General features: G+C 37.5%; 1 protein-coding gene across 2 annotated transcripts in view; it reads left to right on the forward strand.

The window, feature by feature from the left end:
• sun1a (Sad1 and UNC84 domain containing 1a) overlaps positions 1–14,586 on the forward strand; it is a 43,261-nt gene that overhangs the window by 8,796 nt on the left and 19,879 nt on the right. Inside the window, exons 2-7 of one of the 2 annotated variants that reach the window (XM_059531881.1) lie at positions 4,491–4,667; positions 10,471–10,670; positions 10,783–10,809; positions 10,877–11,092; positions 11,274–11,378; positions 11,861–11,992. In XM_059531881.1, coding sequence (XP_059387864.1) covers positions 4,564–4,667; positions 10,471–10,670; positions 10,783–10,809; positions 10,877–11,092; positions 11,274–11,378; positions 11,861–11,992 — 784 coding nt within the window. In that variant the 5' untranslated portion in view covers positions 4,491–4,563. The remainder of the gene's footprint in view (positions 1–4,490; positions 4,668–10,470; positions 10,671–10,782; positions 10,810–10,876; positions 11,093–11,273; positions 11,379–11,860; positions 11,993–14,586) is intronic. The other variant, XM_059531883.1, reaches the window with a different exon arrangement.

Consider the following 14,586-nt stretch of genomic DNA (forward strand, 5'->3'; position numbering starts at 1 on the left):
CTAAATAAATGCGACTTATAATCCAGTGCGACTTGTTTTTTTTTTGTTTTTTTCCTCGTCATGACGTATTTTTGGACTGATGCAACTTATACTTAGGTGCGACTTACAGTCCGAAAAATACGGTACTACATTTCTATTGCTTTCTATTTTGAAGAACTTTTGTGTTGTTTCTATTTAAATGTCCTTTTAAAGTTGAAATCACATTAAAAGCTTTGTTTGTACATTGTAAATAAATGATTGGTTTATAATGACTTTTACCATCACTCACAGCCTCTCGCACGTGTTCTATGCATGAACTGCACACAGCCCTATATTAAATCGGTTAACCGACCATTAGGGCTGGGATAAACGATTATTTTTTAAACGATTAATCTAGCGATTATTTTTTCCGATGTACCGATTAATCTAACGATTAATTTTTCCAGGCCGATTCGATTTCGATTATCTCCCCATTAATTGACTACTAACAATTTATACATGTTGATTTACATATCTGAATGAAAAAAACATTAATTCCTTAACATTGCAATATGTTTATTGCTCTTAAAATTACAAAATAAAAGACTGACTAAGAATGCGTTACTTTGCACTTGTATAGAGATAGCATTCAATAAAACCTTGAAGCCTTGAAAACACATAGCTTACTGAAACAAGCTCACTGAACACATAGGGCCTAGCATTCAATAAAAAAGTTCTTCTTTCAGATGAAAATAACAACTTGATGTCTAGCATTCAATAAAAATGGTCACCCAAAATACTTGTTTAGAGCAATTAAAAGAATACAGTAACCAATGTAAACTTGAGGGCTTTAAGCTAATGCAGAGAGTGCTTTTCCAAGAGAGCGAGAGAGAGAGAGCGCTCGTGTAGTTTGAAGACTGTGAGTGCGCGCGCAGCCGGGGCTCTCTCTCGTACGCGCCCTGTCACTGTCACTCACCGTCAAATAAGGCTTTGACAGCCGCCAAAAAAAAAAATCAATGCAGAAAAACCCCTGGATTGGTTATATAACGTTGGGCAGAATGTTGATCCAGCCATCGCGTATATTCAGCGCACATAAGGTAAACGTTTTGCAAACGTTTTTTAGAGAAATAAAAACAGGTTGACGAATCGATGCGCATATTTTGCGTCAACGTATTTTTTTTTGTCCAAGCCCTACCGACAATCAATGGCTTTAATCGATTGCATCTCTTATTGACATCCCTACATCAAACACAAGACCAATTTAAGCAAATAGTGTATAATATCTAAATGAATTCTATTTTTATACAATAAAAAATAAAACGTCTGTCAAATCTTGGACAAACTATGAAAAAAAAAAAAAAAAAAAAAGTTTTCAGTCAAAAAACACCTGATGGAGTTAGAACTTCTTTTTCATTAAACTGCTTCTGTTTCACACAAATTCCAGCACAGACGTGCATGTTTGGCTTGAATTGACTTGAACTCATGCATCTTTGGATGTGGAGCTGTGCAGAAAGTAAAAAAAAAAATGCTGTGCACACGCCACATGAAACGAGTTCACACAAACTTCCGGCAACACCGCAATGACGTCATATTTTCCATATGCACCCAAGCGTACTTGCGGATGCGTCATGTATAAATCATCCTTAAGGCAAACACCAATATATTCATGTTATTAATACTAGTTAGGGATGCACGATCATGATTTTTCATGGCCGATTCCAATACCGATTTAATCTTTAAGCAACAAACAAGAAAGAAGGAAAGCGTGCATAAATCAGATGTTTATTTGGTATTTAATAGGCCAAACTTGCCTTTGGCTATTGAAAACAATAACCGTAACCATCTGAAATTAACGGCAGTAACTGCACAGTAAGTAGCCTACATTCAATACAAACATAGATGGTACAGACATCAGCATTTAGCTTTTGTTTTTGAATTGGGTTTTAAATTTAAAACAAGGTCTTTACCAGTGAGACTAAATAAATGTATGCTATATAAATATTATTCCAAAATGTTAAAATCAAATAATGTTGGTGCGAATAAAACCAAGATGCAGTTTTTTTACTTGAGCCAATGAATAATAAATAACTATTGTCTCAATTTAAAAAATAAAGATGTGAATCATTACTTTTAAAATGTTTTAATTGGATGATTTTTCAGTGTGCTACAGCAGGTGATTTTAAAATCAAATTCAGTCGATTTAATTTTAATGTAAAATAAAAATAATCATCCTATACAGAACTGCCGTTTACTTCTGGCTTTTCAAACATGTATGCAAGTTCTACTTTACAAAAAAAAAAAAAAATCAATTTTGTCACAGTTTAGTACGTTTCGTTTCTCATCCAACAATTGAGAAGTTGAGCTGAACATCTCTTCACTGTCTCTGCTTGTGCAGGGCGCGAACAGGTACAGTACGCTCGCGCAGCTTCAGTGAGCGCTGGAAAGGGGCTCTTATTTTGTGCAGTCAGCATTTCGCTTCCTGCTATCTGTGCCTCAGACATGTAGCTCTGCACTTCCAGTGCTGAAAGTGCTGCCCGTGTCCTGCGCACAGATTCTCGAAATACTTCCACACAAGTGGCATAGCAAATGATTACAATGTAGTCTGTGCACGTGGGTGCACTTCCAGAAAAATCGTCCGAAAAAAGACCAAAAACCAGCCGATTGCCGATCTCGTATTTTAAGCTAAAACCGGCCGGTTCCGATTTATGGCCGGTCAACCGGTGCATCCCTAATTCTAGTGATTCTATGAGCCCCTAAATACTGATTTACCGGGACCTTTATTTTTTTTTTTTTTTTTTTTTTTTTTTTTTATAAAGGTGTTGGCTGATGTTGTTAACAGAGAAGCTATCCCTTGTGTATGTTTCTAAAGCTACACAAAGCCTATAGTGCAGGGGTTTTTTAATCGGGGTCTGACTTTTAAAAAAAATTATTCAGTTCATAGTAGGGCTGCACGATAAATTGCATGCGATTTGTCATGCACATCTCGTCAGTAAAGCCTGTTCTGTGATTTAGTAGTAAATCTCCAGCATATACTTTCAGATGGAGCTGCATTTAATACATGGAGACGTAGTTCACTGGCAAGCTACGCAATATTGCATTAATAATTACAGATGAATCACCTTTGATTGTGAACACGATATTGCGTAGCTTGTCAATGAACTACGGCTCGGTGTAATAAATGCAGCTCCATCTGAAAGCACATGCTAACAAGCTGTAGCTACATTTACCTGCTTCAAAAGGCCAAATGTCCAAATGCCTCGCCACTAAGAACCTTTATATAACGCTTTTATCAATCCAGATTGTTGCAAAGCAGCTTTACAGTATTAAACAGGCAAATAGTGTCAATACATTGTTATCATACAGCTCATTTCTTATTAAATGGTGTCTGTGCAATCAAGTTGACTATTACTGGAAAAGAAGTGTCCCCGACTCCCCAACTAATCAAGCCAGGCTTGTAATGTAGCTTTACAATTGCAAAACTATTATATTGAAGTTGTGGTGAAATAAGTTTGTTTGTGTGCAGAGGGGGGAAAAAACTTGCTTTCCATTGATGTAAGGTAATTTTATCCTATAGTCAGTCATTTTTGTTTGCTTAGGGTGTTCATTTTGGTTTCTGGTGTCTTTTACTGTTGTAGGGTGTAAATGGATGTTTAAAATATGCTGAAGTGAAATGTAACTAATGAAGTTGACAAACCTGCAACTGCATAGCTGTGTTTACACATAGTCAGCCAATCAGAACCAAGCATCCAACAGCCCTTTGGTTTTATTGTTATGCTGCCTTCACATGCTATCGTAAATACGAGTAATCAGAAATTAGACGTGAATGCCTCTCGAGTCATATTTACTACTGGGAAATTCAGAAATAATTTTGATACCAGAGTTTCAGAGTTGGCCAGGTAAAATCTTTAAACACGGTGGAGGGAACAACCATTACTGCTGTCAATGCTGTTCTCACAACAACTACATGCCTTTGTCTTGTCACTAAAATAAGCATGTATTTGACCAAGATTCCAGAATTGTCAGCAAACTGCATGTGTAGCTCGGTGAATGTTTATATGATCGTCAACCAGTGGGATGCTATGTTTTATTCTTTGGACAACAGAGCACTTAACTACGACAAGCTCAGTCACAAGTGGGAAATAGGAAATCTCTGATAGCATGTGAAGGCGGCATAAATCTCTTCTATGGTAGCTGAGTTCGAGTCCCGGGCCGGCAGGAATTGTGGGTGGGGGGAGTGCATGTACAGTTCTCTCTCCACCTTCAATACCACGACTTAGGTGCCCTTGAGCAAGGCATCGAACCCCCAACTGCTCCCCGGGCGCCGCAGCATAAATGGCTGCCCACGCTCCAGGTGTGTGTTCACAGTGTGTGTGTGTGTGTTCACTGCTCTGTGTGTGTGCACATCGGATGGGTTAAATGCAGAGCACAAATTCTGAGTATGGGTCACCATACTTGGCAGAATGTCACGTCACTTTCGTCACTTTTTTTTCACTAATTAGTCTTAATTAGTGCTTTTTGTCTGTCTCCATCAGTTCCAGCTACTCCTCTTCAGAACAAGACTTTGAGAGGGAGCTCCGGATTGGGCCCATCTACAAGTCACCCAGGATGTCCAGACGCAGTCTCCGTCTGCACACCAACTCAAGTCACTATGGAGATGACAGTCTGCTTGACTCGTCTCTAAACCACAGCGCCTCCTTCAGCCGTGACCAGTGAGTGCAGTTTGTCCATGAAAATTAGCAGGGGATTATTATATTCAATTTTATAAGAATAAGACCATTAGTCCCATATTATAATTCAAAATGCATTTTCTTTTCAGGAATTTTAGTTTGACCTTAAATCTTGGCATAGGGCTGGGCGATATATCGAATATTAGCGATAATATCGGAATAATTTTGACGATGTACAATTTGAATATATCTGGAATATCGAATATTTCGAACCTGTAACTGCTGACTGCTCTACGCCCCTCTACTACGAGAGCTTTAATGATAGCGGTTGCCAGATAACAAGAGTTTAAATCTCCGAATCAGAGCTCCACTGTTACAAGGATACATTTTCTGCCCGGTGTTTGCTTATTTTAAGCAATCTGGCAACCATGCACACGTGCTCGCTCCTCATTGCGGAAGAGCCGCTGACGATAATCTGAAAACACTAACAAGCTGGAATTGAGCGATCTAATGAAAGCGTCGTTCAGCCGGTCTGTGTTCTGTCATGAGATCTCAACTGTATTGTTTGCATTTGTGATCGCAAAATAAATGCACTTACTCGACCGCTGATGTTTGAATAGAGAAACATAGGCTATGGCCATTTGGAATTACTATTGGGGAATTTCACTGATATGTTTACCAGTTTCCATAATATAGACAGAGAGAATGCAAAAGTCTTTGGTATTCATTCATATTTATATATAAGAAATAGCTATGTGCTTCAGCAACTAGCTCCCCATCTAAGAGGGTTTTTAGTGTCAGTAGGAACATAGTTTCATGCCACAGAGCTTCTCTTAAAACCGCAGACAGTTGACAGACTTGTTCTTAGCTTAAAAACTTGTTAAAAAAAATTTAAATAAAATACTTATCCCAGTTGCATAGTTTAAATCGTGAATTGCATGCACTAAAAAGTTGACAGAATGCACTTTCTGTAACTGTTACTTAATTTGCACTGCTTCAGTTACATATAGGCCTACATGTATTCATTTAATAAAAAGCAGTAAGTGATCTCTTGGTCTAGATTTTTTAACTGCTTAAATTAGCTGTTTAATCTAAATAGTTTTTTTTTTTTTTTTTTAATGGGCAAAAGAAAATCGTGTTTTATTTTTTTATTATTTAAATGCAAATGCAAACATATCGAGATATATATCGAATATCGTAAAAATTGACAATATCGAGATATCATTTTTTTTTTTAATATATCGCCCAGCCCTATCTTGGCATAAAGAAACAGACAAAATAACTGTACTGAACCATAGTAGTAATAATAATAACCGTAATAGTAAATGTTGAAATTACCACATCTAATGAAATGTTGAATTTTTTTCTAAATTCCATTTTATTTCCAAATTCTGTTATTTATTTTTTCTGGATTCGTTTTTTTTCCATTTTAATTTTACTCCACTCATTTTTAATAGTTACATTTAAGTTTATTAATCATTAAAGTAAGTCTAATTAAATAAAATCATGAAACTTATACATTTTCAAATCTATTTAGGAAAAGTTTAACAAATTACATGATTAGGGCCCTATGAAATGTTTTCTTTTTTCCTCACCATATTTTTTTATTGTTACCAAATTCTGTTTTAGCATGTCTAATTATTTGAATGCATAAAACAACTTATTTTTTTTCTAGAAGTCTAATGATTTTTTCCCTCAAATTCTGTTTATTTAAATTTGAATTATCAAATAAAGGCATGAAACATTAATTTACTATTAAAATTAAAACATGGAAGAAATGTGTGATTATTCCTTAAAATAATGTTTTTCATTTTAGTAGTAGTAGTAGTAGTAGTAGGCTATGTACATTCTACTGAACAATAGATTTCAAAACCAGACTTTTAATTTTGACGTGTTGCAAAATAAATGAATGTCTTCACAATTCTGTGCATGTAATATGATGCTTTTGCTCAAATCAAACAGTCAACTGCTCATGAAGTGACTCTCAGAGCAGTTCTGGAGATGTTGTTCATGTTTTCAGCCTCATTTAGTGAGACGGCAGACGCTGAAATCACCGTGAGCGTCACGCGTTAAACTGTGAATTCTGTTTTTATGAATGGATTCCGCAATTCCATTCACGTTTTCTGCATCGCGGTAAACATAGGGCCCTACACTTATACCAGCACAATGTTTACTCTCACACTTGTGTTTAAAAAACGGAGCAAACGGAAAGAGCGATCTATTATAGCTCTAGAAGTTATGCATACAGACTCCAGCAAAAGATGAAACACGGAAAACTATCGGCATGGATTTTTGCCGATAACAGATTGTTCCAGCAATCAACTATCGGTGCTGATTAATCGGTAAAACCGTTAAATCGGTCGACCTCTATTTTAAAGGTTCCTGTTATTAGGCCTGTCACAATAATCAATATCAACTTATTGCGCAATATGTTACATGACCTCCAATAATTTTTGGTGATGCAATATATCGCCCATTATGCGGTTACATTATGATTTTATATTCAGTGGTATAAAATGGACTTTAAAATGACAATAATATTGATTAATCGCAATATATCGCACAACAAATGTTATTGTGACAGGCCTACCTATTAAGTCTTTTTATAAAGTCTAGATTTGGTTTTTACTGTGTACAAAAATTGGTTTTCTTGCTCTGTTGTTGCAAAAATGCATTATTTTTCAAATATTTTCCATTATTGCAACATCTCTCTTCCCAGTCTGTCTCAGGTGACCTGTTTAGTGCCTGTTTCAATAAGGGCCCTCTTTCCAAAATATGAAATCTGCTCCGATTGGTTTGCCGTTTTGATTGCTCTCCTGTAAATATTAACAATAGTGACAATTTTGCCATTTGTTGTAGTTCAAGTGTTTTCTGTTAAAGAGAATATCTCCATTTGGAGTAAACTTTTAGCTTTGTAACCTTGCATATCTTTTTTGCACTTAAAAAGCAGCATTACACAATTGAAAAAGAATAATAGGACCCCCTTAAAGGGATAATTCGCCTGGAAATAAATGCTGTCATTCACTCACCCTAAAGTTGTTTTAAAACGGTTTGAATATCTTTTGCTGAACAAAGATATTTTGAAGAATGTGGGTAACCAGTTTCTGGACCCCATTGACTTCCATAGTATGGAAAAATACTATTGAAGTCAGTGTGGACCAAAAGCTGTTTGGTTACCCACGTTATAAAATTTCTTCAGTTGTGTTCAAGATTTGGACAAGTTGTGTAGTGTATTTCAGCTTTGTCACTTGTTTAAAAAAAAAATAAAAAAAAAAAAATAGAGCTTCAATGTAGGGATGGGCGTTTTCTGCAAATATCACATTCGAATATTAGAGCTCACAAAAAACGAATATTCGAATATTCGTTTATTTAAATTAAGTTTAATGAGACAGACGTTATTTTTCAGCAACATTTATTGTTTCCGTCATTTTGAACAAGCTTACACACAATAAGCTTGAACATTAGGCTACACATCGTGCTTTGTAGTTGAAAACCTTTAACAATCGTTAAATAAATAAAACAAAAGTACAGATTAAAAGCAAAATAAAAAGTGAGAAAAAGTGAACAAAGAAAAAACGTAAAGCAGCCTGCAGCGATTAGGCTATTGTAGAACGTAGCCTACACTTAACTTTGGAACTTTTAAACTGTCAGCAAATCTGTTTTGCTTTTTTTCTATTGTTTTACATGTTCTTGTTAAGAAATACGGGCATGTAAACATGATCGGGGGAAAGTCGGCTTCTTAGTCCGTTAACAATAAGGCCGGCCGCGGAGAAAACGCGCTCTGACGACACAGACGTTGCCGGGACTCACAAATAACGGTGTGCTAAACGAATAAGTTTTGTGAAGCGCTTCGTGTTTTCGTTTCACCACTGAATGGGATCCTCATCTGGTGGAATACATGGCTCCAGCAAGAACTGTTCCCACTCATCTCTGCTGGACTCTCTGTAATCATCGCTGAAAAACTGGCTCAGCCTTCTCCGAGTGGGCATTGCATCCGCTTTATCGTTGGCGGCTGCATCCGCACCACTCACATCAAGGGAAATGATGTGATAATGTTCAAAAAAAAAATTTTTCTTACTTCTCTCATGTTTTCATCGAGAAACCTGAGATGTTTGTGCCGAGGGTCTACACTGTAAAAAATGACTGATTTTAACGGTAAAAAACTGTGAAAATGCTACAGTACAAACCTGTTTACTGGTTAACGGTAATTTCCTGTAAACTTTACAGGGAAAAACCGTAAACTTACGTTCCCAGAATTCTCTGCGTTGCATTTCAAATTTTGTTTGAATTTGATGTTTTTTCTTTGAAATAACTGTTTCTTCTTAATTTTTTCTCATCTGTTATGTTTATTAGGTTTGTATGTTACATAAAATGTTGTTAAATTAATGTTTATTGCATATTTCAGTTTAATGAGTCTCACCATGATGGTGTTTAGTGGTTGTGTGAATGACACCGTGCACCTTCTATGTATCTTATTATTTAAAAGCTGCTTGTGATGGGCTTTGTTTCACCACATGACTCTCTCATCACCACCTGCTTTTGGTGGTTACCAGTGTAATACAAAGGTACAAAACAGATTTCAGTGCTTCAATAAGTTCGTATATTAATATTATATCAGTTAAATTATGGTATTAAACTGTAAATATAAAGTAAAACCGTTAAACCTACAACAATGTAACTGTATTTTTTAAGGTATAAAACCGTTGTTTATAAAAATGTTTTTTCCTAAAGTTAATACTTTTTATTTTACAGTAAATCATTGACTCAAGCACCAGATTTAACCGTAGAAACAACAATGACAATGGCTGCCAACCGTAAAAGAAAAAAATGTTTTACCCGTAACTTTACGGTGGAATTCTGGCAACCCCAGCTGCCAGCGTTTTACCGTAGAATCTACGTTTTTTTTTTTTTACAGTGTAGGGCAGACGCGAGAAGAGGAGTTTTCACTGCATTCTCCAAGTTAGCGGTGTTTATTCGTTGCTCGAGAGATGCCGCAACAATGTTCTTGAATTCGGTCACTTTCTGTGATTCTCCACGGCATATTTGAAGTACTGTAGAAGACCGCAGTTCTTATGGGCCGTTCACATATCGCGTCTTTTGTGCGCTCAAGTTCGTTATTTCCAATGTAGGCGGGAGGTATGCGCGCTCATAATGGAAGCGACGCGGTCGCGATGCGCATGCGGTGCGACGTGCCCGTTTTTCCAGGCGCGTCCGCAAAGCATTGAGTTAAAAACATCTCAACTTTTCAGAATGCTGCAAGTGCACCGCAGGTCATGTGACAAGAACTAAACATTCCGCTTCATTCTTTCCCGTAACAACGTTGAAAGCTCAGCCAAGATGAAGGAACAGCTGATCATAAATTTAGTAGCAGAGCTACTGCAAGCGATTTTTTTTGTGCTGCAAATCCATTTATCCTTTGCTGAAATATCCGCGTCATCATGGAGAGAGCCCGTCACTGTTGCTTAGCAATGGCAGACGCCTCAGCAGCGCTTCTGCCTGAGCGCTTTGGAGAAGGAGAATATGTGAACGGCCCCTTATTCATTCATAAATTCTTTTTTGCTTGCATACATCTTCAAATATGCCGTGGAGAATCACAGAAAGTGACCAAATTAGGTTTTATTGTGAACTTGTTTTTTTTTTTTTTTTTTAAATTCGAATATCATTTTTATTTATCGAATAATTAGAGCAGAACGAATATTCGAATGTTCGACTATCCGTGCACACCCCTACTTCAATGCATTAACAATATTAACTAAATGGAAGGAGGCATCAGGGAAAAAAAGCCAGCAATATTTTGATTTGTTTTCAGTCCTCGCTCTTCTCTTATTCTGTCTCTGTTTTGCAGGACACTGAAGAGCAGAAGGGCTCATCACTCTGTTTCAGGGACACCACAGATTGTTCAAACTCCTAGGTCTGCCTCAACGTCAATCCTGCAGGCCCATAACAGCACCCTGAACAGCTGTGCGCCCAGCAATGCCTCTCTGCTGTCCTCTTTCTTAGAGGAGTCCTCCATACAGGAACACACCCTAGTCGACAGCTTCTGGGGTCAGTGCCAGCAGACCCTCATGATCGCCATGATATGATACTCCTTGAGTTGAAATGAACTGAGATTGGTGGACAACTGAAGAATTGATTTTTGTTTTTTTGTCATTATTAGGTTTGGATGAAGACTGTGATGTTAAGGGTAAGGGTTTTATTTTTATTTTTTATTTAATTTGGGGCTGTATTAAATTTTATTGGATTTATTTCAGACCAGACAATCATTGCACACTACAGCACAGTGGAGGCCAAAACACAGACCTCTACAGCACAGAATGGCTACATTTCCAAAGACTGCCCCAGTGCCTCTCCATCCAAGAACAACAGTTCCCTTCATGATGCTACTGGGCATCAAGCTCCACCCAGCACAGCCTCCTTCCCAAACACTACGCTGTACTGCAGGGACAAGAATCGCAAATACAAGCCAGGTGAGACAGTTTGATAAAGCACTATAAATCTGCTGTTTCCCCTTTTCCTGTAATGTCAAACCCCTTATATGATGTGGTCAGGTTTCTCCTGGTCTTCAGAAATGGGCTTGGAGTCATTCAGTCTTTGGATGCTGAGTATTATTGAAGGGAATGTGCAGGCTTGACTTCATTGTGTCTGCAGGTGTGCTGGTGATGTTGTCTGAGACGTGCCTGCATAACAGAAAGAGAATTGCTGCATTTGTAGTGTACATATGCAGACTACTGATGCAGATGGCACTGCTCAAAGGTATCAGCCTTGGTTAGTCTGTCGTTCACCTCTACAGGCTGTGGGGTTCTTTTTTTCTTTTCAGCATGTCACTGTCAGAGCTTGAGACTAGCCCATGTTCAGATTATGATCTAGAATTACAGTGTCAAGTGACAATAATGGAAACATTTTCCATAGTCTCTTCATTATTTTAAGATGCATTTTGGTATATATGGTATATATATATTGGTATATATCAAGGGTGAGGAAACTTTAGTTTTTGTGGTGTTATATTTATAAAGCCTGGATAATTGTTTAGATGGATTTGGATTTTAGGACTTAGGACCTGTACAGATCTGCACACTTCTTTACCCAGCAGGCTGCTTTGCATGCGTGATGTTCTCCACAACCACAGTCACTCACTCGGTCTCTGTTCACAGTCTTTTCTGACCACTCTATCGCTTTCAGATATTTTTTATCAGCAACACATTGTGTTGATTTAATATCAGTCCATGTCTGTGCAGGCCTGCTGTCATCAGTGCTGCAATGCTGTGTGCAAGTGTGTAAGGGAATCGCTTGCTCTACAGCTACTGTGTTGAGGAAGACACTGCAGTCTGTGCAGCAGAAGAGAGCAACCAATGGCTGTGCTAATGGAGGTATCGCTTTCTCTAAAACCCTCTGGTGCCTGGATATTATGTCCACTTATTAACAGAACTACTGTTCACACTGTACAAACAGCCAGAAACAGGCAATTGCTTATTCTTAAAGAACTCGTTACACTCATGATGTCACACTCCAAGTCATTTCAAGAGAAAATCATTAACTTAAGGGATTTTGTGGCTGTTTTGTTGCAGCTTTTATAGGAATGTTAGTTCTTAACTAGGATCTTGATTGGTGACCGACACATTTGTTCGCAGGAAATAGTTATTAAAGAAATTGTTAATTGGTGGACTGGGGCTCATTTGACAATAGAAAACTATTTTTAAAAAAATATTTGGCCTCCTTCAGGTTTCCACGTGAATAATCTGACCTTCAAAACAAATGTATGTAAACGGCCCCTTTATGGTATCCTTGCAGGCATCATACAAAAGATATCTGGTTTGCTGGCATTCCGTCAGCTTGAAATTGAAGTTGCAATAACGGATCTAACTGTTCGTAAACCAGGTTGGTAAATGGGTTTTTATCACGGTGGACTTGAATTAAAGGGGTCAGTGTATCTTTTGGTCATTCGATTTTCTACTTAAAAAGAGAAATGAGAAACGGTTTGATTTACGTTTTTCCGTTTTGTTTAAGAAGCGGAGAATGAAAATTTAGCTGGATTTTTCATATTCTTGTTTATGGGTAAAAAATTAGATTATGCTTTAATATTTGTTTTGAATATGTGGGCGGTGCTGAAACGCCCTTTTCATCCCTTCTGTACTGCACCGATGCGCAGCAACCGCGAGCTCAGTTCATTTTCAACAGGAGAGAAGCGGCAGACGAGCAGAGTTTATTAATCGTGAAGATTCTTTGCTAGCGGTGCTTGCCAGATTAAAATAATAATAATGAGATATATATATATATATATATATATATATATATATATATATATATATATATATATATATATATATATATATATATATATATATATGCTGCATGTTCTTGACAAAACAAATTCATTTATTCAATGACATTTGAATATTACTGTATGTGATCTACAACGACATGAAATATTATTTTTATTACCTAGCCTACTGATTTTATTTATTCTATTCCTATTTAAGAAAAACCTCACAGGTAACATTTTTTCATTTGCTATTACAACAACAGCAAGTTAAGCTATATCTTGTAGCAAGTATAGTCTGCTGGACTCGGCTCAAAATGGCGCCGCTTGTCTGTTTGTTTAAAACCGTTTAAAACAACTCTGTTTTGTATGCTCAATCCTTGAGCATTTTTTTTTTTGTGTATGACCGCACTGATGGTGTGAACTACTAGATGGCAGCGTGTGTTTTTCTTTTAACTTTTTTTTTTTTCCCTGTTGAAGATGTCGCCATGTGAACCCTTCTCTACCTGCAACACCAGTGGGAATGGGGCACTAGTCTCTTTGAGGGAATTGCTTTTGTCGTGGAAAAGAGGCTGGCGAGGAGGTGTACGGCAGCGATTTAAGGAAGAGAGGTAGCCGACCCCCACTGCCATCCATGATTCTGAGTAATGCGAGGTCACTCAGGAACAAAATGGACAAACTTCGAATTTTAACAAGAGGATGCTTAAAGTATCATGAGTCTTGTATTATGCTCTTTACTGAGACTTGGTTACATCCAGAGATCCCCGATGGTTTATTTGGGATAGACGGGTTTTCGCACATTCGCTCCGACAGGAGTGTGACGTCAGGGAAAAGTAAAGGGGTTGGTCTCTGCTTGTACATGACAAATGGTGTAGACAATACACAGTTATGGAGAAAATCTGCAGCTCTGATATTGAACTGTTATGTGTAAGTCTCAGGCCATTTAACCTACCCCGAGAGTTTGGTAATATTCTCATCTGCTCTGTTTATGTACCCCTCAACGGCAATGCCTTACGGGCTGCTACACGGGTGGCAGACTGCACTCATGAACAATTACAACGTACTCCAAATGCCCCTATTTTCATCATGGGAGACTTTAACCATTGTATTTTGAATACTGCCCTGTCGGGTTTTGAACAGTATATTAATTGTTATGCTATGGTAACTTAAAACATGCCTACACAGCCATCGCTAAACCACCTTTGTTTAATTCTGACCACAATACTGTTCAATTGATCCCTACCTATAAGACTGCCCTTAAAACATCTAAACCCTTGGTAAAATCTATTAATCTATGGTCAGAAGATAGCATAGAAGAATTGAAAGGCTGTTTTCTATGCATGGATTGGGACTTATTTTACAGGGAATCAAGCCTGGATTATGCCACCGTAGTCACCACAGATTAAATTAAATTATGTGTTGATGGTGTGCAACTAACAAGTCCCTGCATGTTACAGATGAACTGGTAAAAGCAAATGAGTTTAACTATTTTTATAAGAGGTTTGACAATCATGATTTTTCTGCTGAATGTGATTTGGTGCTTGACAGTATTGCTATCAATGATTCTGATGGATTGGAGATTGACCCTAAAACCATTAATATGATTTTTAAGCAAGTTAATGTTAATAAGGCCACAGGTCCAGATGGCATTTCTCCTTTTCTATTAAGAACATGCGCAGAGGAACTGGCATCATTCTGGTGCCC

The sequence above is a fragment of the Carassius carassius genome, chromosome 40 (assembly GCF_963082965.1).
Source record: "Carassius carassius chromosome 40, fCarCar2.1, whole genome shotgun sequence".
Classification (NCBI taxonomy): Eukaryota; Metazoa; Chordata; class Actinopteri; order Cypriniformes; family Cyprinidae; genus Carassius; species Carassius carassius.